Source organism: Myxocyprinus asiaticus, chromosome 27 (assembly GCF_019703515.2).
Source record: "Myxocyprinus asiaticus isolate MX2 ecotype Aquarium Trade chromosome 27, UBuf_Myxa_2, whole genome shotgun sequence".
NCBI lineage: Eukaryota > Metazoa > Chordata > Actinopteri > Cypriniformes > Catostomidae > Myxocyprinus > Myxocyprinus asiaticus.
Window position 1 is genome coordinate 12,460,541 of NC_059370.1, and position 24,748 is coordinate 12,485,288.

At 41.2% G+C, this 24,748-nt stretch overlaps 1 protein-coding gene across 3 annotated transcripts in view; it reads right to left on the minus strand.

Annotated features, from left to right (window-relative positions):
* Positions 1–24,748, minus strand: part of LOC127418297 (catenin alpha-1-like) — a 141,140-nt gene that overhangs the window by 14,230 nt on the left and 102,162 nt on the right. For all 3 annotated transcript variants that reach the window (XM_051658823.1, XM_051658825.1, XM_051658824.1), the window contains exons 13-16: positions 23,227–23,378; positions 11,401–11,511; positions 5,928–6,109; positions 1,440–1,545 (exon numbers count right to left, since the gene is read on the minus strand). In XM_051658823.1, the coding sequence (XP_051514783.1) occupies positions 1,440–1,545; positions 5,928–6,109; positions 11,401–11,511; positions 23,227–23,378 (551 nt within the window). The remainder of the gene's footprint in view (positions 1–1,439; positions 1,546–5,927; positions 6,110–11,400; positions 11,512–23,226; positions 23,379–24,748) is intronic.

A 24,748-nucleotide genomic window follows, 5' to 3' on the forward strand; every position in this document is an offset into this window, starting at 1 on the left:
GAGTGCTACTGACATGTCTAGGCCTGTCGCAATTATTAAATAACCGTCTGATCGCAGTTATTTGAGACAACCACAATTATTGGGCATTCAAATTTCAATCACATTTGAAAGCCCAAATAAGGGAATTTTAAACAAATATACTGTTTATATGCCAAGAATGGCACGTTTGTGTGTCATTCAGTTGAACTCCGAGCATCACTGAGCCGCGAACATGAACCAGATCCTGTCTGGAAGAGCGCGTGAAGCTCTGACGCGCACGCTGTAAGCAGGGGCTCATGCCAAACTCCAAAATATATCCTGTCTTCCAGACAGGATCTGAAACATCCGAAATATTTTGATTCATGACAAATAAGGCCTTGTGGGTTTAATCAGAGCATTAAAATAACATGTGAAATTGAAGAAATGAGGATTTTATTTTTTACTATTGCATAATATAATAAAACATATATAAAATGTATTTTTTATTTAAACAATTATTAAATATGAGTTCAAAAAACAAGTGTAAATGTAAAATTGACCAAAAAGTGAGACAAATTTTAAGTATTTAGAAATATTTTGATATTTAAAACATTATTTTTCATGTCATAAGTTTTTAAAGCCTTAAAAGGAAATCATTGTTTATCCCTATTTTATTATTTGATTTATAAATTTCAAGTTAAATATGTAAAAATTATTCTTAAGGTGTATGAAGACCACATGTAGAAAAAAGCACACCTTAAAAAATATTACAATTTATTGACAAAAAAAAAAAATGAAAGCCCTTAATGAGACAATTTATCGTCGCAGCCCTAAAACAGACAATTGTCATAATCTCAATTATTTGTTTGACAATTAATCGTCAGCCAAATTTCATAATCGTGACAGCCCTAGACATGTCAATTGGTAGTCTTCATGCTGCATGGTGATGCTAGCACAGCGTGACATGCAGTTTTAATTAAATAAACAGAGGAGAGGCCTTCGTGTCGGGATGAATGATGTGTGATGATTTTGCTGTGCAAAACCCTTTCCCGAGCTCACAGCATCCCTTTCAAACCTTGCTATTGAGAAAAAAGTTAAAATCAGAAAGAACCTTTGCAGCACATACCGCAGTATGATGTTTACTGGAAATGTTCTTGTATTATTTTCACAAAGCCTATGAACCTGTCACTCAGCTTCAGGAATAAGAGCAGCTTTCCAGAATAAAAATAAGTGACGGACCGTGGGGATTGAATTTACAACAGATCCATAGTGGCGCCTTTACCATCACAGGCTCCATCACAGTTTCAAAAGTTTCTGGGAAAAAGCCATGGATACGAGTTGGTTGGGAAATAAATTATGCTAGGTTGTGTTTCACTGGAGTGCTTCTTAAGGATTAAAATCCTTAAGTGAAGCACAAGAGCAAGGATAATTCAATGAGCAACATTGTCCTTACAAAACAGGACTGTGCGAGCTGAACTTACTTGATCTGCAATAGCACGGCCAAGTTTGTCCATTCTCGATCCAGCTTCAGCAATCTTCTTTGCTGCACTGATGACATCAGAGGTGTTTTTCAGTGGTCCTTTGCCCCTGAAAAAAAAGATTCAGTTTCATTCACAATTACTGTGTGTTGAAGGTGTAGTTTGGAACAGTTTTGTGAGCAGTCCCCTTTGGCATGTACTTGAGAGCATGTGGGACTGTGGACTATGTCTGATACAAGACAAGCAGTCAACACATCCAACAGATAAGAATGGTTGGTATTTGCTGTCATTTTAAAGAAAAAAACAGGCTAGTTTGAGTCTCGCTCAAGGGAACTCCGCCCAGCTTGAACAAGGCTATTTGGTAATATCCCTTCCAACTGATTAATCTCATTAAAAGGAAAAAATACCTCCAACATGCGTCAATTCACTCTCAGCTTGTAAACAAAGAGGGGTTAGAAAGAGAGAAAGACAAAGAGAGACAGAGAAATAGACAGATGGCATGAGCTAACAGCAGCTCCCACCCACTTCTGTGATGTCTGGTCAGCTTCCTGGGGTCACTGCCACTTCAGTTCATTTAACAGTCCTGGCCTCATCCGTCCCAACATCTCATCCCGCCCCCCGAGTGCCCGGCTATGAGCTGGTCAGCCATTTGCCAGCTCTGTGTGCCCACAAGGGAATGCGGGGCACAGTTGGCAAGTGGTGCAACCTGGATTCAAAGCTGCTCTCTTCAGGCTAAACTGAACAATCCAACCCACAACAGATGGAATTTTGTGATCTCCCTCTATTCAGAGAAGTCAACCCTCCCCATTACATTTCTCTCTTTTTCTATGCCATTCAGACAGGGTCCTCCTGGAAGCACATGCTGATGCAGAACTGCATCCATTAAAACATTCACTGGAATTCATCAGAGACATGTCTTAAAGAGAATACACCCAACGAAGAACAACGGACAAAAGCTTTTTTCTCTTAAGATAAAAAAAAGATGGCTCATTCTGAATACGCTCTGCAAATGGTGGCAGTGACATGGAAAACAGTTGTGTGAGGGCGGCCCCTACAATGTGACTGTCGAGCGAGGGTGACTCCAGCTCACTTGACAATCCCACATCAGATATGCAAATCTGACTGAGTGCCCATGAATTAGCCAAAGACACTTGTTCCAGATGGGGTATTGCGATTGTGTGTGTGTGCGGTGAATAACCCGCTCAAGCACTGGACCACAGCATGCACAGACAGGTGGCTCCAAAATATGTGACACGAATCCGGACGATGCATGCTTTATTCATGAGCAGAAAGGGACATAAGCAGTATTGGTGGCAAGTCACTTCTCTGCAGGTATTGAGGCCAGATAAAAGACTCCTCGAATCAATTTCCTCTTTATAGCATTAACCTTCATGGGACTGTGTACCGACTCAAGGTCGAGGGGTAATAATTTGGCCGTGGACTGAATTAACTTGCCGAGACCTTCACTCAGCACATTTCTGCAGGTGACACATCAGCGCCGATTGCCATTTTTCATGCAAACGCCACCACATTTGTGCGACCTCATCAACAGATGTATTTCAGCCTTGATGCTTTTTATTTGAGCGACTGACAGATTTCTGGGGGCCTTCAACAAGGTGTGATTGACTTTATTTAACCTTAAACAGAAATGATATTCTCATCCCTTCAACAGAGTACATCAGATGTATATACACATTGCATTTAGGGTTGCAACAACTAATAGATAGAACTAATGTTATTATCGATTAGGTAGGTAGTTGACAAATAAGGTTGTCCAAGGTGAAAAAAAAAAAAGAATATATATAAATCTAGTTTAAAACTTGTCAAGTTCAAACAAGTGCATAGAAATGTAATTGTGTCCATGTTGCTTTTATATGTTTTTTGAAAAAAATAAAATAAAATAAAATATATAATAGCATTTTCTACAAAAAAATTACTGGTGTAACCAAGTAAAAATGTATTAAAACACTGTCCTTGCACCTTGAACATTAATTTCAGAAAGTTTATACGCATTTTTTAGTTTTGTTACTAATATCGTGAAGTTTTCTGATGGTTAAAGGGCAGTCACACTAGGCTTTGAGCACAATTTAGTTTTTTTCCAGACAACACAACGAAGCAGGATATGATGTCACACGGGAGAGCTTCTCGTGTAAGTAAATAATAAATCACAAATAACAAATAATATTATATTAAAAATGTTAAAATATATTGTTCTCACTTTCCTGCAACACTAAATCTTGCAGCTTTAAAATATGTATCTTTTAAATTGAGCCAAGAGGTCAGCGTGTGATGCTTCCGTCTCCTATTGGTCTTTATTTTATAAACACATGACAACAGAATGGCATCCCATGTTGACACCACTTGACTTGATTTTTTTTTTTTTTTGACTAATATCAATACTTGAAAAAACAAAGACATACTGTACTCCTTGACATGTAAACAGTAAGATGATATTGTTCAATGGATGCTGTGATGTACACATTAGTTAGGTGAAGTGTTTTGCATCATATTTGTTAATATATTGTTTATTTTAGCCTGGCTGAAATGCTGCATCTACATTTTTCCTCAATTCACACCAGAAGCCTATTTCGTTTTCTGTTCTCCAGTGTTTTCACTCATATCTGCGCATGTTCTTAGCACTGGAAATATGTTTAACGTATTGAATTTGTACAAATTGGCAAAAAGAATGTAGTTAACATAGTGCCGATACTTAACCGAGTCATGATGACTATCTTTTGATAGTGCCTCAACCAACAAAGCTTGAGTGGTTAGATGACAAAGCTATGGCTCGAGGTGTTACGTTGATATAATTTGCTACGTTGAATTATGACATTCAAAAACTGGACAAGTTGAGCCTTAACTAATTTTTACTAACTAACACTTGAAATGTTTATTCTCCATTGGAATAACTAATTTTAGAAGTTTTTACATTGCTTCTTATGGAGACCGACACAGGAAAACACTCAAGCGACACTCAGAGTCCTCACGACGTACAGCCCCGTGGTTGGACAGGAAAATGGGATTGAATCTTCGGCATCCAGGACCCAAACTAACCATTTTATAATTTTAAATAGCCCACTGATAAATCTGCAAAAACAGTTGAGGCAGAGAAATATTAGTCACTCAGTTATAAATATAACATTCAGGTGTTCATTGCATTGGGAAGGAATGGAGACATGTTCCTGAAGAGGCAGACAAAGGTGCATTTTTTCACTGTTCTGCAGATAAGGTTGAGTGACAGCTATCCTACAGTACTTAGAATATGAGCAAAATTGGGAAATGGTCAGTATGATCCACTTAAAAAAAGGGGTCTTGGTTAGTACAGGGCGGGAAAATAGATAGAACAAGACATTTTATATCTGTCTGTCACACACACAGAGTGTCCTTTAGGAGAGCAGATGGCAGTCACTCTCAGGTTTGCGGTCCATGAGTGTGCATGCTCTGTCAGACCTAAAATGGCCCTTTCCCTGATTTCGCCAGTGTACAGGGTAGGAATTCAGGTGACCCTTTCTTCCGCTAGTAGTTCTTGTCTTGTGCTGTTTTTAAAATCAACTTTTTTTTTTTTAAGACAGACTGGAGACAGCAAAAATTTCTGTTCAATAAAGGGGGCAAGGATGTCTTATGATGGAAAGACAAGGAGGCAGGTAAAAAGTCCACAAAACAATCCACTGCTCATTTGCTTCCACTGTGAGGGGGAAAAAAAATTCCATGAGATGGAACTGAGTGCTTGTCTCAGTTAATATTAGACCTTACTAACTGATGGGTGATTTAGGCAAATGACAGAGGAAATTAGGTATAAAAAAAACAGACCAGCCCGTCTTTTAATATTGGAAAAAAGGTTTGACTTTAAAAAGGCTAGTGCATGGGGGGCCTGGGTAGCTCAGTGGTAAAATACGCTGGCTACCACCCCTGGAGTTCGCTAGTTCGAATCCCAGGGCGTGCTGAGTGACTCCAGCCAGGTCTAAGCAACCAAATTGGCCCGGTTGCTAGGGAGGGTAGAGTCACATGGGGTAACCTCCTCGTGGTCACTATAATGTGCTTTGTTCTCGGTGGGGCGCATGGTGAATTGAGCGTGGTTGCCGCGGTGGATGGCGTGAAGCCTCCACACGCGCTATGTCTCCGTGGCAACGCGCTCAACAAGCCACGTGATGAGATGCGCGGGTTGACTGTCTCAGAAGCGGAGGCAACTGGGATTCGTCCTCCGCCACCCGGACTGAGGCGAATCACTACGCCACCATGAGGACTTAGAGCGCATTGGGAATTGGGAGAAAAAGGGGAAAAATCCACACACACAAAAAAAAGGCTAGTGCACATTACCAATGCAAACTGCAATACAAACCAATATAAACTTGAACCACTGAGCCGAGACACTGTGAAAGCGAAGCAGTAATGCATGGCCAGCGAGGCCTAATGAGTTGAAAAAGAGGAGTGGGTGTGGGTGTGTAGTCTCTGACAGCAAGTCAAGCACTGAATAGAATGATTTGCTCTCACCTCGTGAAATCTGTCATCTCCATCATGATCATGCACATCTGCTTGGCCAGAACGATGATGTCATTTCCACTGTCATCCCACTTGGACACCTCAGCGTCCAGCTTGCTCTTCTCCTCCTGGAAACTGGCCACCTGCTCTGCAATCTTTGCCTTCTGCTCCTGGGGCAACTGAGCCATGATGGCCTGCCAATTCCAAAGAGAACCTCATATGTAACAAAACCCATAGTAATCTGCACACTATACGCTGATCTATGACTATTAACGAGGAAGAGAGATGACAAAGGGTATGCAATTAAAAAGAGAAAATTGGTGTTCAATATCCCCTCCCGCTCCTTTCTTGCCTTCTTTCTAACACCTTTCTTTGTCCTTTCTCTCTCCCTCCCTCTCATTTCTTGCATGACCGGCCTAGCCCGTGTGAGCAGGAGAGATTTTACAGCTTTGGCTGGTGGCGTAAGGGCTGTGAAACTTCATTCCTTGAATTCTGTAAAAGGTTCACAACCTTTTATAACGATGCAGAGCAAAAATATGGTCTCAATACTCCCTCTAAACACGGACAAGGAGGCCGGTTGAATGTTTCAAAGCCAATAAGTATGTTTTTTTCCCCCTCACACTCAGCACATCAACGATCAAATAGGGTATGATCAAATACTGTAAAAATAGTGGGATCTATTAATTGATAAATAACACTGCGTCCTAGCCAAGCACAATGCAATAAAACGTTTTCCAAGTAAATCTGGGTTTTTGTCCTACCCAGCTACGATTGTGAAAAGTGACAGGACATTTTGTTGATCAATTGATTTTGATTTCTGTGATGTTCAGAAAGTAGCCCTGCCTAGAGTCAAATCTCATTGGCCAAAATCCTGCTCCACATGTATGTATATTAAATATCAATAATGTTCTGATAGTGCAGTGTTCTGCAGCATTATTGCTTGTATTGTGGACAGAATTTATATTTGGAAAACTGCTGCATCCTTGGTTATGATAAGATGTCATGCTCAAAAATAGAAAACTGACTTAGATGAGATTTGAAATCATCAGCATTTTACATCAAAAACAAGCATGCACAAAACACTTGTGCACATTTGATAATTGCCAGTAAAGGTGTTTACATGGCGAGAGAAATCAAGGTAATATGAAAATGTCTACACCGATCAACCACAACATTAAAACCACCTGCCTAATATTGTGTAGGTCCCCCTCGTGCTGCCAAAACAGTGCCAACCTGCATCTCAGAATAGCATTCAGAGATTATATTCTTCTCACCACAATCGTACAGAGTGGTTATCCGAGTTATCGTAGACTTTGTCAGTTCAAACCAGCTGGCGATTCTCTATTGACCTCTCTCATCAACAAGGCATTTCCATCCGCAGAACTGCCGCTCACTGGATGTTTTTTGTTTTTGGCACTATTCGGAGTAAATTCTAGAGTCTGTTGTGTGTGAAAATCCCAGGAGATCAGCAGTTACAGAAATACTCAAACCAGCCCATCTGGCACCAACAATCATGCCACGGTCCAAATCACTGAGATCACGTTTTCCCCATTCTAATCATTGATGTGAACACTAACTGAAGCTCCTGACCCATATCTGCGTGATTTTATGCACTGCACTTCTGCCACAAAAATGGCTGATTAGATAATTGCAAGGATGATTGTTGGTGCCAGATGGGCTGGTTTAAGTATTTCTGCAACTGCTGATCTCCTGGGATTTTCACACACAACAGTCTCTAGAATTTACTCCGAATGGCACCAAAAACAAAAAACATCCAGTGAGCGGCAGTTCTGTGGACAGAAATGCCTTGCTGATGAGAGAGGTCAACAAAGAATGACCAAAATGGTTCAAACTGACAAAGTCTATGGTAACTCAGATAATCGCTCTGTACAATTGTCGTGAGAAGTCATCTCAGTATGCTATTCCGAGATGCGGGTTAGTGCTGTTTTGCCAGTACGAGTGGGTCCTACACAATATTAGGCAGGTGGTTTTAATGTTGTGGCTGATCGGTTTTGAAGGTGGATTTGACGTTTTTTTTCACTTCAACATTGAATTTTTCTGTTAAAAGAACACAGTATAAAGTTTATATGAATTTACACATTGTCAGATTATTAAGCTAAATCATGTAAAATCATTAGGGGCCTATTATATCAGTTTTATATATTTTTTTTCCAAATTAATTTTTATTTACCTAAATTGTTTAATTAAATTTTATTATTGAAATGGTGTCTTATGAAATGAATTCTTAAAACTCAAACAGAACAAAAAAACATTTAAGAATTATTTTTATCAATTGAATTACACAATCCAAAAGTAACTTTCTTTTTTTTGGAAAATAATAAATAAATTAGTAAATAAATAATAAATGCGATACTCTATTGAAAATGTATGTTTCAATGTAATGGTAATTAGTGTCAAATGTATTATTTTTGTAATTTCATGCAATTCTACACATCCAGTTAAATCAAGACTATCATCTAGCCTATCAAATTCAATGTGAACGAGCGATTTGCTCTGTCATGTACTACTACACACAGCGCATATGATGCTCACTATGCAGTGCTTTCATCGTATGAGCGGCTTTTCACATTCACTTCGAATCGTGCAGCACATGCAGACTATATTTAATTAAATCGCTGTCTTTCGCGGTTAAATAATCAAATGAGAGCATTTCAAAGTTTTAATTTTTAATTGTTCATCCATACATTCATTTAAACCCAAATGTGTCCAATTCTGTGAAATTCAATGTTTTATATTTAATAGGGATGCACCAAAATTGCAGCTGCTGTAAATTTTCTGCCGAAAAAGGCATAAAATGATATTTTCAAAAGGCCGAAAACCTTTGTTTAAAATTTGAACAGAAACAGTTACCTTAAAATATGGCAGCAGAAACACTTACATGGAGTAAAAGCATTGTTTATGTTGCACATTAAAGTCCATATCCCCAGAAGTGACGTTATCGCTCTCTTGGTCATTGGCGCATTAATAAAAGTATTATGTGTTATTGTGTGTCATTACAGTCAAACTCCAATATGACATTAAAGAAGCATAAAAGCACAATTGAAGTGGTCTGTATGACTCCTACATTAAGTATTTTGAAGCCATACATCAGTTTTGTAAAGTGCAAAGAATTCATTTGATAAGAAAATATACAGTCTGAATCAGTGAATGAGCGCTGTTTTGTTGCTGACACACAGCCAAAATTAAAGCCAGAGGGTTTTAAAGAAATTATGACTGAAATATAGAATTACTATTATTATTAACAACAACAACATTACAAAAAAAAAATAATTGAGTTGTGATATCCTTTCACAAGAATTTCGCAATTCCTATCCTCGTTTTTCACATCACGGAAATTATAGTGTCCCTATATCGTGCACGTAAACACGCTGACAGATAATAAAGCAAATGGACTTTCTTAACTGTGACCTACCTCACTAACCAGTCAACTTACAAATAATTATGTTTTACATTATCGTTAAGTAATATTTTTCTTTAAGAGCACGAGCTCACATATGGCACACGTTAGCACATTAGTTGACTGTCTGGGATTCCCACTGGAGCCGAGGACTAAATCAAAAGCCTCTGGGGGGTTGGAACAAGAGGCTGGACAGTGATTACAGACTTGTATAATCACATTCTCACTCAACCACAACCTCCACGGCCCTGTTTTGTACAACTCTCTAAACTAAACCACTACTCACTTCCCAAACACATGTCTCAAATCGAAAATTTAAGCCTTCTGCAAGGCCATTATCTCTTAACAAGAGCTTTTCTGTTTGAGTCTTGTGTTCTTTGTGAGGAAACAAAGTCTCCTGTCATACCCTAGATGATTAGGACTGAATCTTATTTCAGCTATTTTTTATTTTTAGTTTTCATCAACATGCAGTGTCTCACTGTATGGGGAAGGAGGGTGAGAGGTCTACAATTATATTCGTTCAAGCTTGGGGACCACAGAATCTGCATTCTGTAAGGTAGATGTAAATACGAATAGCTGACAACCTTTTCCAGCCAGGAACAACTCGTCTGACAATTCAAATTCAAATTTGGGCCATGCATTCAAAGTTGGGCACACTTGTGCTTCACATAAATGTGCTGTCACATAAATTGTCATCAGGCAGTGAAAGATGTGTTCACAGGAAAGCTAGCACTCTCACTAACAAGATCCCCAAACACAACTTGGTTCTTTACCTTTCTCTCTCTTTACCACTCTCACACAATGCTGAATTTAAAAAAAGGAAAACAGCATGCCAATCACCAGCAGTGCCTACCATCACCACAGCTGTAGACTACGAGACTATATTCAAACTAATAACAAAATAATAAAAAAAGATATATCTACAGTGTTCCTTCCAGACATGACAGGATGGATTTTCATAAGCATTACCAAGGCAACAGGGGAAGATATGAAAGGGGGGTGGGGGGGGGGAGAGAGAGAATGGAGGTAGAGTGGTGGTGAAGTTTGATGCCTGTTTCGCTGGTGGCAACATTGGGAGTGCTTTTGACTTGAAATCAGTACAAAATCTAAAAACACTCCTCTGTTAATGAACGAATGAATGAACAGTACATTTATAAAGCGCTTCTGACACTACACTCAAAGCGCTTTACACAGTGAACAGGGGACTCTCCTCAACCACCACCAGTGTGCAGCATCCACCTGAATGATGCGACGGCAGCCATAGTGTTCCAGTATGCTCAAGACACACCAGCTATTGGTGGAGTGGAGAGAGTAGAGTTATAGAGCCAATTAATGGAGATTATTAGGAGGCCATGATTGAGAAGGGCCAATGGGGGGAATATGGCCAGGACACCGAGGTTACACCCTTACTCTTTACGAGAAGTACCCTGGGATTTTTAATGACCACAGAGAGTTAGGACCTCGGTTTAACGTCTCATCCGAAGGACGGTGCCTTTTAACAGTATAGTGTCCCTGTCACTATACTGGGGCATTAGGACCCACACAGACCACAGGGTGAGCACCCCCTGCTGGCCTCCCTAATACCTCTTCCAGCAGCTCCCCAGGAGGTCTCACATCCAGGTACTGACCAGGCTCAACCCTGCTTAGCTTCAGTGGGCAACCAGTCTTGAGCTACTGGGTGATATGGCTGCTGAATGGAGCAGAAGAGTGAAGCACAGGTGGATTTGACCATGACACTGCAAATTTGACCTGCAACCAAAATGTTTAGCACTTCGCAAGACTGCCTTCAACTCTGCAAATGGACTATGATAAAAGTTTTAACAGAGAGACACTGGAAAAGGCTGTAAAATAATCGGAAACTACTGCTAATATGACATGGCCAATATGTCCCTGAACATAACAGATTTCAGGGATCATTGAGGACAACACTAACATGTTTCAAAAAGGTAATGAAAAAGCATCTAATCCAGTTATGGCAGGGGTAAGGGGAGTCCTGAAGTAGATTCATAGGTTGGCAAGCCGTGAAACCACAGCTCTGGTGTGAGCTACAAAAGCCCCATCTCTTACCCGAGCGCTCTGTCCAGCGATGAGCTGATCATCTTCTGTCTGCACACTGGTCCTGCTGCGCGTATCAAAGTCTTCTGTCTCAAAGTCAGAGTCATCGAGCTCCTCTGGGGTCTGTGGGAAGAGAAACAAAAGCATGGGAGAGATATAAAGAAACATTAGCAAGCTATTTGAACACCTTTACATGACTCGGGTTGATGAAGATCTATGGCAAATGCTTATCACTTGTCAACACTGGCTGGAACAAATAGTGGTCTTTCATGGGAACCAGAAAAATGTGTAATATATGCTGCCTATCGGAGCAGTGGCCTAGCTGTTATCACAACATGCTGTCACACGTTGAGCCATATGCTCATGTGGGCAATGCCAGTTTGAATCCAGCAGTGTAGAATGACAATTTCATTCCCCCCTCAAGTCCCCATTATTTTGTGTCCCCTCTATTGTCTGTATTAAGTGGCAAAAAGTAGGCAATAACAGGACATCTGAGTGGTGCTTGCCTTTGCAAAACTATCCACCGCAATGCTGATGCTGAAGGTGGTTGTCAGGGCATTGTTATGCAGTTGCTAAGGTGTAATAGTTGTTAGTGCATAGTGCATTATGTGGTTGCTTTCTGGTGTAGTGAGAATCACACTGGCACAAATTGAAATGAACTGGGCCTCGCACAATTCACCAAAGTATGTGGTGATTTTTTAATCACAAGTCAATTAAGGTGTGTGTGTGTTTATTATCATCAGATGGCCCCTCCATCCTCAGGGCACCAGCTAAGAAGTTTCACCTTAACAGTAAAAGAGTGATCCAAATGGACCATTCAATAAATACAAATTATGTAAATTGGAGGAGTTGGTCATCAGAATAATCTGAAGGATTCGAGAGCAGCCTAACACTTTAGAGCTCTGTATCAACACAAGAAACACACAGTTTTAAATCAAATAAGCTTCATTTTCCAAAAGACAAACAAGAATAACTAACAAAACTACAAAATGGTACTAATATGCTAAAAGATCAAATAAATGAATACGTAAATAAAGTGCATATGTTGGGAAGATGCAAGTGGTTGAATTGGATGTAGCAATGGCAAAGTATGACTATTATCTTATGGAAGTTGCTGTTTCTCTGTTAATTTAAAACGTGAAAACCTTATTTCTATTTAAACAAATAACGTAAAGTTTATTTGCTAGACATGTGATACACAGGTTATGTAATCTAAAGAACATTAGATAATCAAACTGATAGTATACACTAATGCCAAGGTCTCTGGAAAGAGGTTTAGTAATGATGATCGATCGATGAGTTCGGTGATAGCAATGTGGCCCTGAGCCCCAGTGGAAGACATTACAGTGGGGAAGGAGCTGGATTCCATTTCAACAGCCTTGGACACAAAGGAGCTGAGGAATACTGATGTCCTGGAAGCACAGAGGGTTCTTGCAATCTGGAACACGCAGATATACAGCCCTTATGTCAGTGCATGATTTGTCATCTGGAACATGCGGATAAATGAAACCTGAATAGACGGTTTGCTTGCCACAACTAAACCTTGTCGCTGTACTTATCTCCCTGGTATGGGGATTCTGTACTTGCCGTTGCAGTAGTCTCTTGTAGAGAGACTTGGCACTTGTGGATGGAGGCTAAATATGTTGGATGATCTGTTATCCTCTTTCTCTCTCTGTGTGAAGGGGAGACATAGCATGCTGGATGGTTTGTATTCTGTTACATCTCCTACCACTCAGGCCAGAGATTCAGAAATGTCATTATTATTCTGTTATTGCTCCCGAACTCGAACAGCCGGGAACTCAGAGCCGTTGAGGATTTTTCTGTTATCCTGTTAGTGTCTTCTTCTGAGACTCAGGACAAAGGTGTGGTCATATGGAGGATAGTTTTATACCTTCCTGAGCAGGAGCAGTTCTGTAAACAAACATTACAGAATGTGCAGTTGATGTCCATTTTAGGCATACAAGTTTGTTTGTAATGATTTGTCTTTGTGGCTTCTTTGTTTCAGCCACTGCCACATGGTAAGTTAATGCTGTTTCGAGGTCTTTAAGAATGTGATAGCCCTTCTCACCTCTTGTATTAGGTCAAACCTTAGGATGGGGGTTTAAGATGTTGCTAAGAAACCATTCATGGACCAATGAGAAGTGATTCCCAACGTATTGGAAGATCCTTCCTGCCTTGTGAGGGGTGTCTGGCAGTTGTCTGAGCAGCTTATCTGATTGGCTGTGACATTTATTTTGTGTTGGTCCTGCCACGATCCAACCAAAATGGAGCAACTTTTCTTCGTCATGACAGTTAGTGAGGGAGTCTGCCATAAACTGGCTCATGGAATGTTATCTGGTCGGATTGTTCACCACACTGGCTCAAGTCATAAAAGCCCACCCCTTTATGATATTCCTAGATTAGATACGTGCCAATATTTGGTAACACGACATACTGTGATTAATAAAATTCAGTTTTGTTTTCGTTGCATTTTGAAGTGTCTATGATAACATCTCGATAAACCTATTAGCCAAATTGTTGCCGAAGGATGCCTCAAGTTTTTCTCCAGAACTCCATGTAGTGACATGTGGAATATACCTCGGACTTAGACACAAAAAAATATGAGAACAATATCTTCTAAAAAGTTAAGAGACTGATGTGTGGAAATATTTAAGTGGCCAACTGATTATAGATTTATTTTCAAATATTTATAATATTTTTATATTTTTTTTTCATCTCTGTATTTAACTGTTAACTTTGTTAAATGATCAAGCTTCTTTTTAAAATTCTTTAGATTTTTTTTTTTTTTTTATAAAAAATGCAACCGTTTAAAAATCATGATTAAGAACAATTAAGTTGTTTATCCTAGACACAGCTCGGATGCAAGTCAATGGGATTTTGTTTCACCCGATTAATCATCCTCCAGGTGAAATTCATCAGTCCAATCCCTTAAATTAGCAGGATGGGTTGCATGCTTGTTTAATACATGGGGTTAGTGGTAATAAAAAGCAGCCTGTTCATCTTTCGAGTGAATGTAACACTGTAAGTGTTTACAGTAAAACATTTAATCTGTCTCATGGAAAAGGAATGATCTGCTGCAACTGTGCAGTAAGTACACTGCGTTTTCCCTGTACAGAACTAAACTAACTCTTTCACTCTAATCCCTGCACTGAATGCCAAACACGCCTCTTATAACTCTACTGCTCTATTAGTATGCACTTGCGAGCAGAGGGACCCGTTTGCAGAGGAAAATGGTGAAGAAAGGGGAGGGGTGTTTGGGGGGAGGGGAGGGGGAGAGAACCCTCACTGACAAGAAAATACATTTCAGCTTGATACAGGAGAGGACGAGATGTGAAGATAAGGCTGTAAAGCTGTGCTTATCAGACTGTCTATACAATCCATTTATGAGGAGATTTTGACTGGCTCACGGTGCAGCTGCTCCAATAATAGACACCTCAAGCATCCCAAAACCCAGCTGCAGAAAATGACATGAAAACATCGTCCAGCCCAGAAAAGTTAGCCAATCTGCTAAGTTTGAATGAGTTTCTTAGAGACAAAGTGACCAGCTTTATTTCGTAAACAGACTTGCGGTATACCTAGAGCAGGGTTTCCCTTTAATTGGGGGTTCAAGATTGTGATAAAAGCAGCAATGTTGAATTTAAACAAACACAACCCCTTTGAGCTTAATTAAATATATTGAACCCTGTTAAATATAATTGATTATATTTTAAGCTTTAGAATTTGATTTTAAAATGGCCTCACTCTATTCTGTATGATTTCTAAAGACTTGCTGGGAAATTTGGGACCCAAGAAAATATTTAGATGCACGTGCAGACAGCCAGACAGACACACACTTTCTTTGTTACCAGAGAAAGGTCTTCTAAGGACACATTTATTAATCAACCCAGACTGGATGTTTAACAAAAGACAAGTCATTTGTAGTCTTTGCATGGAATTTAATTATCATCGAAGCTCAACGAGTAAGAAATATTATAATTTGTACAAACATTAATGAGATGACATTGAACGGCTATGCTTAAGGCCAGCAACAATATCTTTGCTGCATAAGCCACTCTTTGCGGAATAAGTAATTCCATAATTGTAATAATATTTATTTAAAAGTATATGGTAATTATTATTGTTTTGGGTTCAATCACATTCTATATATGTTTTTCTTTTTGCTTACAAATAATTCTTTGACAACTAGCAGTTATGCCAATAAAGCAATTCCAATTGAAATGGAATATTACAGATGTGCATTGAATTCAGTGTCTTGATATTTCAGAAATAACTCCTTCTAAGAGATAAGTTAACACTGCTGTTATGTCTACCTCTGTCTGGTGTGTTCATGAAATCTCAGGGGGTACATCAAGTAAATAATGTAAGCCATAGGAGCCCAGCACAAAAAATAAAAAAGAAATAAATTATGTTGGGAAATCCTGATCTAGAGAACCACACTGAAGTTCAAAAAGGATTTTGCAGAGTAACAAATTGGCATTAACATTTGAGTTCTAGTCACCAGTATACAGTGCAGTGAGAAAGTACTTACCCCCTTCCTGATTTCTTCAATGTTTGCGTATTTTTCATACTAAATTGTTTTAGATCTTCAAACAAGATATAACATAACAAAGGTAGCCTGAGTAAACACAAAATACAGTTTTCATATCTATCTATCTATCTATCTATATATATATATATATCTATATATCTCTATATATATATATATATATATATATATCCAACACCTATATCACCAATGTGAAAAACTAACTGCCCCCTTAAACTTAATAGCTGGTTGTGAAACCAGCAACAAAACTGCAACCAAACGCTTCTGATAACTGGAGATCAGTCTTTCACAACACTGCGGTGGAATTTTGACCCACCATGTGACAGCGTGGAAAGACAGCTGACAGGAGGAAAAGACCACAACGGTGCTGTCATGGACTAGCTATCCATGACAGCAGGCTCCGTCGCTTTGATTAGTGAATAGGAGTCCCCACAAGGCTACAAAAAATCCAAAAAGGAAAATACCCCTCGAGTCTGCGAGAGCAGGGGCGGAAAATGTCTCATCGACTGACAACCCGGTTACCGACCCTGGCATGAACACGACAATGAATCGGATAATCAGCACGGCACTTACAGCACCAGCTGCGGGACAAGAGCTCCGGATATGCAGCTGCGGCTGGTCCAAGGTAACATCCATCAGAGACCTAAAAATACATCAAGGGCCAATGAAGTGTTTGAAGAAGGTGATGCCGGGACCTCGCATTGATACTTACCTCTTGAGGAAAAGGTCAAGTCAGTCGAGTGAAGCTCAGTGACAGGATACAACCCACAGTCCACCGAGCATCAATACCCCAGTGAAGGAGGAGGGTAATTCGAGCACAACATCTGAGAACCTGGAACCCAGCTTGACGCAGTCTGCTGTGGAGAACATCATCCAAGGCCACAGACCTCAAGTGAAGTGGCCAAAGTCCAACAGCAAGAAAGAGAGTGGATGGCAGTCAGCGCAGACTTGAGTAAGGTCCTGGACGGACTCCGAGGAACAGTGGAAAAGCTGGAGAAAATGAGCAATCTGATCTACTCATACGAGGCAGAAAGGTTTGGAGCAAAAGAGAGAGGGAAGAAGAAAACAACCCCTCCCAAGTCAAGAAGGCAGCAAGAAATAGAATGCCTTGTCAAAGAGAGAAGGGGCTTGAGGAAACAGTGGAAGAAATCCTCATTGGAGGACAGATCTGGCATAAACCTCCTGCAAGCAGGCCTAAAGGAATGCCTGGGAACACAGAGCAGAAAACATCAGAACTCAATGCGAGGAGGGGGAGAGGGCAAGAACATCCTTCTACAAAGATCCCTTCAGATTTGCAAAAGGTCTCTTCTCAAAGGAAAAGAGCGGGTCACTTAAGGTGCCAAAGAAGGAGCTGGAGGACCACCTGAAAGAAATACACACAGACAACCAGAGATAAGAGCAGAGGGTGATACCTCCAGACATGCCACACTTTCCTCAGCCAGAGCATCAGTTGGATGACACTGTGAGAAAGGCAAGGGCAGCTTCAGCTCCCGGGCCAAATGGAGTTCCATACCGGCTGTACAAGAACGCTCCAGATGTCCTACGGTTCCTGTGGAGGCAAATGAAGGTGGCATGGAAGAAGCAAATTATCTCAAAAGCATTCCTTAATCCCCAAGGAAAAGGATGCCTCGAACATCAACCAATTTCTGCAAATCAGCCTTTTGAATGTTGAAGGGAAGATCTTTAGCACTGTTGCTCAAAGGATGACAACATACCTGAAAAAAAAAAAAAAAAAAAAAAACCTATTTGGTTGACACGTCGATACAGAAAGCTGGTATTCCAGGCTTTTCAGGATGCTTAGAACATACAAGCATGATATGGCATCAAATCCAGACTGCAAAGACGGAAGGAAGAGATCTGCACATCTTATTCCTAGACCTAGCTAATGCTTTTGGATCTGTCCCCCATTCTCATCTCTGGACAGCCTTTGAGTTCTTCCATGTGCCAACAACCATCACACACCTGGTCAGAAACTACTTCAAAGATCTGCAATTATGCCTCACTACAACAGAGTACACAACATCATGGCAATCATTGGAAGTGGGAATAATGGCGGGGTGCACCATCTCCCCTCTAGCCTTCACCATGGCAATGGAACTGATCATCCGAGCCTCCAAATGGGTCAGAGGAGGAAAACGTCTGCAATCTGGACAGCGACTACCTCCCATGCGTGCCTACATGGATGACATGTCCACCCTGACCTCAACCATCGCATGTACCAAACGTCTACTGGAAAAGCTTCATGCCAACATAACGTAGGCACGGATGAAGTTCAAACCCAGCAAGTCCAGAAGCATATCCATCGTCGGGAGGGAAACTCGTATACCAGAGATTCCACATTGATGAAACACCCATCCCGACGGTATTGGAGATACCAGTCAAGAGCTTAGGGCGATGGTACAACACAAGCCTCAAGGACTCAGACCAGAGTGACCAACTGAGGGAAGAAACTATCAAAGGCCTTGTTAGCATAGACAAGACCTTGCTTCCTGGCAAGTTGAAACTGTGGTGTTTGCAGTTCAGATTGCTGCCCCGTCTGATGTGGCCTCCAACAGTCTACGAGGTCCCCATTACCAAAGTCGAGAAGCTGGAGAGGAAAGTCAGTTCGTACACCAAGAAGTGGCTTGGACTCCCAAGTTGCCTCAACAATATCAGCTTGTATGGAACAGTGCTCTGGAATTGCCTGTTTCTAGCCTCACTGAAGAGTACAAATGCACCAAAGTGAGGCTGGACATGACCCTGACCGAGTCTCAAGATGCTATGATACAAGCGCAGCTCCCAGACTGGCAACTGGGAGGAAGTGGACCCTGTCTGAGGCCGTACAGCAAACAAAATCTGCTCTCAAGCATAGAAACATCGTAGGACAGGTGCAGCAGGGAAGAGGGGGTTTTGGACTCAGGGAAGACCCATATGGCACAAGGCGACAGCCACCCAGAGAAGAAAGCTGGTAGTAGCCAAGGTCCAGCAGCAGGAGGCAGCAGAGAGCTGCATAAAGGCAAACTTGCAGTCCAAACAGGGCCAATGGACTAACTGGGAAAACCTGGAGCATCGTAAGCTCACCTGGAAGGATCTTTGGGAGATGGAAGACGACTTAGTTTCATCATTAGAGCCACCTACGATGTCCTTCTCATGCCCAAGAATCTAAACCAGTGGGTTGGAGAAGATCCATCATGTCCTCTCTGTCAAACCCAAGCAACGCTAAGGCACATCCTTGTCGGCTGTAAAACCAGTCTTTCCCAAGGCCGTTACACCTGGAGGCACAACCAGGTCCTGAGACAACTGGCGATTACCCTGGAGGGAAGGAGAACTACTACCAATGCCCTCTCTTCCCAATACCTGGATTCTCAAAAACCACCACCTTCATAAGAGCAGGATAACTTCCAGTGAAGTCAACTCCAAGAAGGGAATCAACCCTGCTGGAGGCTGCCCGGGACTGGAAAATGCAGATTGACCTAGACCAAAAGCTCACCTTTCCGCCTGAGATAATTACAACTAATCTCAGGCCGGACCTAATCTTGTGGTCAACCTCGCAAAAGTCCCTGTTCATCGTGGAACTAACTGTGTCATGGAAGGCTGCAGTTTGTGAAGCATAAAAGGCTGAAGTACTCAGACCTAGCAGCCGAGGCACTTCAACGGGGCTGGAGAACCCAGTTGTTCCCCGTAGAGGTTGGTTGCAGAGGTTTTGTGGCTACATCAACAACTAGGCTGCTGAAGGGGTTGGGAGTCAGAGGGCAGGCTTTCTGACAAGCCGTCAGGTCGCTGTCAGAGGCTGCTGAGAGAAGCAGCAACTGGCTATGTCTAAAATGAAAGGATCCCAACTGAGCTGCAAAATGACCAAGAGCGGAGGGGGGCGCACCTGGGACACCAGGTGTCCCTGTTGAGCCCTTTGGAGGTGTCGTGGGCTTATCAACGAAACACCAAAGGAGGAGGGTGCCCACCTGATGACCCCAATGAAGTTAGTACCCCTACCACCCACCCAAGATATTGTCGATTATTCTAAGGGATTGTACTATCAAGTCCTATAAGCTCAACTGATCAACTGCAGAACTGCTATAGTACAGCTACATTGGAGGGTTTGAGCATGAACTGCCCGTTTTAGGTCCTGCCACAGCATCTCAATAGAGTTCAAGTCAGGACTTTGACTAGTTCACACCAAAACTTCAATTTTGCTTCTTTTGAGCCATTCAGAGGTGGACTTAATCCTATACTTTGGATCATTGTCTTGCTGCATAATCCAGTTGCGCTTGAGCTCTAACTCACGGACTGATGACTGGACGTTCTCCTTCAGGATTTTCTGGAAGAGAGCAGAATTCATGTTTCCCTCAATTATTGCAAGACACCCTGGCCCTGAAGCAGCAAAGCATCCCCACACCATCACACTACCACCACCATGCTTGACTGTAGGTATGATGTTCTTTTTGTGGAATTCTGTGTTTGATTTACACCAGAAGTAACGGGACCCCTGTCTTCCAAACAGTTCCACTTTTCAACTAATCAGTCCACAGAACATCATCCCAAAAGGTTTGAGGATCATATCAAGGTGTGTTTTGGCAAAATTCAGATGAGCCTTAATGTTCTTCTGGGTTAGCAGTGGTTTTTGCCTCACCACTCTTCCATGGATGCCATTTTTGGCCAGTGTCTTTCTGATAGCGAACTCATGAACAGTGACTCACAAACAATGTGAGTTGCCTGACCTTTATTGATGTGAGGTCTGCAGTTCCTTGGATGTTGTTCTTGGCTTTTTTGTGACTCCCTGGATGAGTCGTTGCTGTGCTCTTGGAACATTTTTGGAAGGTTGGAAGGTCGGCCACTTCTGGGAAGGTTCACTAAGTTTTCTCCATTTGGAGATAATGGCTCTCACTGTGGTTCTTTGGAGTCCCAGAGCCTTTGAAATAGCTTTGTAACCCTTCCCAGACTGATGTACTTCAATCACCTTTTTCCTCATCATTTCTGGAGTTTCTTTCGACCTTGGCATAGGGTGCTACTGGGTGAGAACTTTTAGCCAACTTCAAGCTGCTGAAAAAGTTCTATTTAGGTGTTGATTTGATTGAACAGGGCTGGCAGTAATCAGGCCTGGGTGTGTCTACTCCAGCTGAAACTCATTATGAATGCAGTTTCATAGATTTGGGGATTTAGTAACTAAGGGGGCAAATACTTTCACACAGGCCCAGTTGGTATTGGATAACTTTTTGCTTCAATAAATGGCATTATCATTTAAAAACTGCATTTTGTGTTTACTCAGATTGCCTTTGTTTTGTTAGATTTTGAAACAATTCTGTATGAGATATACACAAAAACAGAAGAAATGTTTTTTCACAGCACTGTACATGATTTACTGTGTGAGGGCGAGAGGAACTGCCATCCAAGAGAATGCATCACGTCTATAAACTGGGGCAGTACTGAGCAGGCATTAGAATAAACAATGTGAGTTGCCTGAAGCAGTGTGGGCAAAGTGAGGTACAGGCAGGGCCTTTACCTGCTACAGTAGCCGCTCGGCATCTATAAGGATGTGCGCTATAGAAGGGCCATTAGTACTGGTGACATCCCTTCAATAGGAGTTGAGAGCTGCCTGGCTATCAAATATAAGGTGACGGCTGGCCGGTGAGGACTGCAAGCGCAGTACTTACTGAGGTTAAAGAGTCTGTCCATCTTAAGTAGCCCAAGTGGCACACTTGTCTGTTCCAATCGAGGAGTTCTCACATAGTAGTTAAGTTGATGCCCACTGGGCACTAGTGTTGGTCGATTGGCTAGTACTCATGCTCTGTCCAAACGCGTGAGCTTGACGTGGTACAGGGAATAACTTTAAACGAGAACAATAGAGGAGAAATTTTTCTTTCTTGCTATCTCAGAATGTCTGCAGTGTGTATTAAAACAGGACACTAACAACTCTGTTAAAACGACTGCCAGATCTTTGGGGGGTTTCTTATCGGTTTGGAAAAAATAGTCAGTCTTAGAACAAGGGCACTGGAACATTCCAAAATAATTCCCTATACACATTGTCTGAACAAACTAGATGGCAAAGATCATGCTTGCCTACCTATAAAAGACAAAGGCATGACATGTTTCAGAGCAAAGGCTTGTTAAAGGCTTGGCCATGTAAAAAACAACAAACAAGTATATAGTGACTGCTACAGGGCCTTTTGTTTAGTTCATTCAATATAGATAACTAGAGAAGGGTATCTAGTGTGGAAAACAAATGTGGCACTACAGCTCTCTCAGCATGTAAAAATAAAGGGAAAATGCTAATTAAATCCCCTTTCTAAAATCAATTATGCATTATAATGCAAATACAGTGTAATGGGTCTCCCATCTAATTTGGTGTTTATTCCAATTCAAGCCCTCAGTTATTAATGAAAACCTCAGTACAACTTGGACGTGTGGTTTTGTCTGCATCCAACTGGAGTCGATACAAATTCTCATTAGTTTGACGTTTGAAAGGACAGGGCTGGTTGATGTTTAGCAAACAACGTGCACGCATACAATTGCTGCAAAGAAATGCAGAGAGCCAGAGGTGATGAATACAAGCATCATTGCAATCAGAGCACAATCATCAATAGAAGATACATGTGTGTGTATGGTATATGCCCATTTTAAAAAAGTTCCTTTAATCACATGCTCCTTCGGCTTCATTATCCTGGTCGTGACCGCACTCTTTGCTTTAACTAAAGGCGCTAATTCATTTTAAAACACTTCCTTATTTGACAATTATTGAAATTCAGTGTACATTATCTTTGCAATTAATTAAAAACTCAGTCTGTAACTACAAAATTATATTTGCCTCAGTTACTGCCTTTAACCTAGTTGCTTGGTGCAAGTGGAGTTAAAGGGTCTGCATGTTTCCCCGCATGGCAGGAGAGGACTGTAGTCTGCTCATTGTCAGACTGTAAGCTGTAAGCTGTAAGTTCACCATTAGTTAATAATAAGGCACCACAAGCAATTTATCGGTCTCTGGCACTCTCACGCACACATAAACCATTCAGTCTAGGTAAAGTATTATTCTAGGTTATTTATATGCTCACTGAGCAAACCACTAATTAACCCTGCCCTCTCCTTGCCTCTCATACCAAATGAGTTTTGATTCATTTTATCGGAGTTTACCTTATAATTACAAGCTCTCATTGGAGATAAAAAAAAGATAAAGGCTAAAATGCACATGGAAGTGCATGAACTTCAGGATGCCCCGAAGACCTTTGTGGTTGACACAGCTACAAAATGTAATAAAAAAATAAAATAAAAAAAATTCTACTCCAATGCTCTTTAATGTCAGGAAGAGAAAGTTTTTTACTGCTCACCCTGATCATGAGCACGGCCTTCCTGATGTCCCTCACGCCATCATACACCAGACGTGAAGCATCAATGAACTCGTTCTCGTCAACTGGCAGGCTTGGGTTGGCGCTGAGGGCTTCGACAGCTGCCTCTACCTGCTCAGTGAAACGTGGCATCACTGTAAACACAGAGTACAAACAAGGTCAGAAACATTTAGCAGTAATCTAGAAACAAAAAGATAGATTAGAGATTAATTTCACTGGGAATAATTATATTTCAACGCGGTAAATAGGAGTCAGCTGAAGTGCAATTCAATCAAGACAGTATGCCTGTAGAAATGCATAAGTCAAATTAGATCTGATTAATCGAATTTCGACACTTTCTTTTATCCGACTTGGAACGACTGCAACACAGCTGTGCCAAACACAGAAATTCATGCTGGATGTGTTGGTGGATTTTAATGACTGCTCAGGGCAAACTTTTAATCAGGCTTTACTTAACGCCAAGACTGGCAGGTGAGTACACTTAATCCAGAGGCACTCTTAAATAATCAATCAAAAGACAGGTATCAACGAGACCGCAAAGGCACACAAACACTCTTTGCATTCAGAGGCTTTAGGAACCAGAGTCTTGCTGGAAGGAGGGATTTCCCTTGTTTTGTGCAAGGGACAGCGCTCATACCTAATCTGTTCCCAAAGGATTCTTAACGTGGTGTAAGCTTCAACTTCCTCTGAGTGAGCACAACAGAAACTAATGTCTTCCAGCCTGAAAGCTTAATTTGGTTCCTTAAAGTGTTTTTTCTTTTTTCTTTTTCTGTTTAATTAGTAAACCGAACTAACAGATTGCCTGTTAAATTATTAACTGTATTTGGGTGATGATTACAAAAAGCTTTTATGGCTGGAATATGGTTCTTGCTGCTAGCCTAGCTACTGCATTTCCTGCTAAAATTCGGGCAGAGTGAGCAACAGGGAATGTAGTTAGCCTAAGCGACCCTACACCAAACCCTTGTGAAATCTGGGGGAACGAGGTGCATGACTTAACATGATCTGTGGCTATTTGCTCAAGCACTTTGGAAAGCCAGCCCACCAGCTTCGCACTACCTCCCAGCCATAAAGTAACGGTCCCTCCCCATGGGCACCAAGCACATCTACATTATAACCCATCTCATTCATAATTTAGGACTGCACTGGAGAGTACATTGGTAAGATATAAGTTGAAGAGTGAAGGTATGAGCTACACTGGTAAGATACAAGTTGAAAAGAGTGAAGATATGAGCTTTGCATACACAGAGGGTTTAAGGCCAAATTAAGTCTAAAAGTAATTAAAGCCATCTTTGGTGACATAACGCGTCCTTTTTAGTGCCCATATATCCCACTGCCCAGCCATTAAGATTATAGCACAGCTCTGCTGAGCAAACAAGATGTGACATAGCATTTCCCAAGAGAAGGTCCTGCAATGAACTGGATCTTACACTGTGTCCCAGTGGAATAAACCATCTCTGTGCTTCCAGTCTTAGAAAGCAACGTGATGGCATCCTAAAGCTATTAT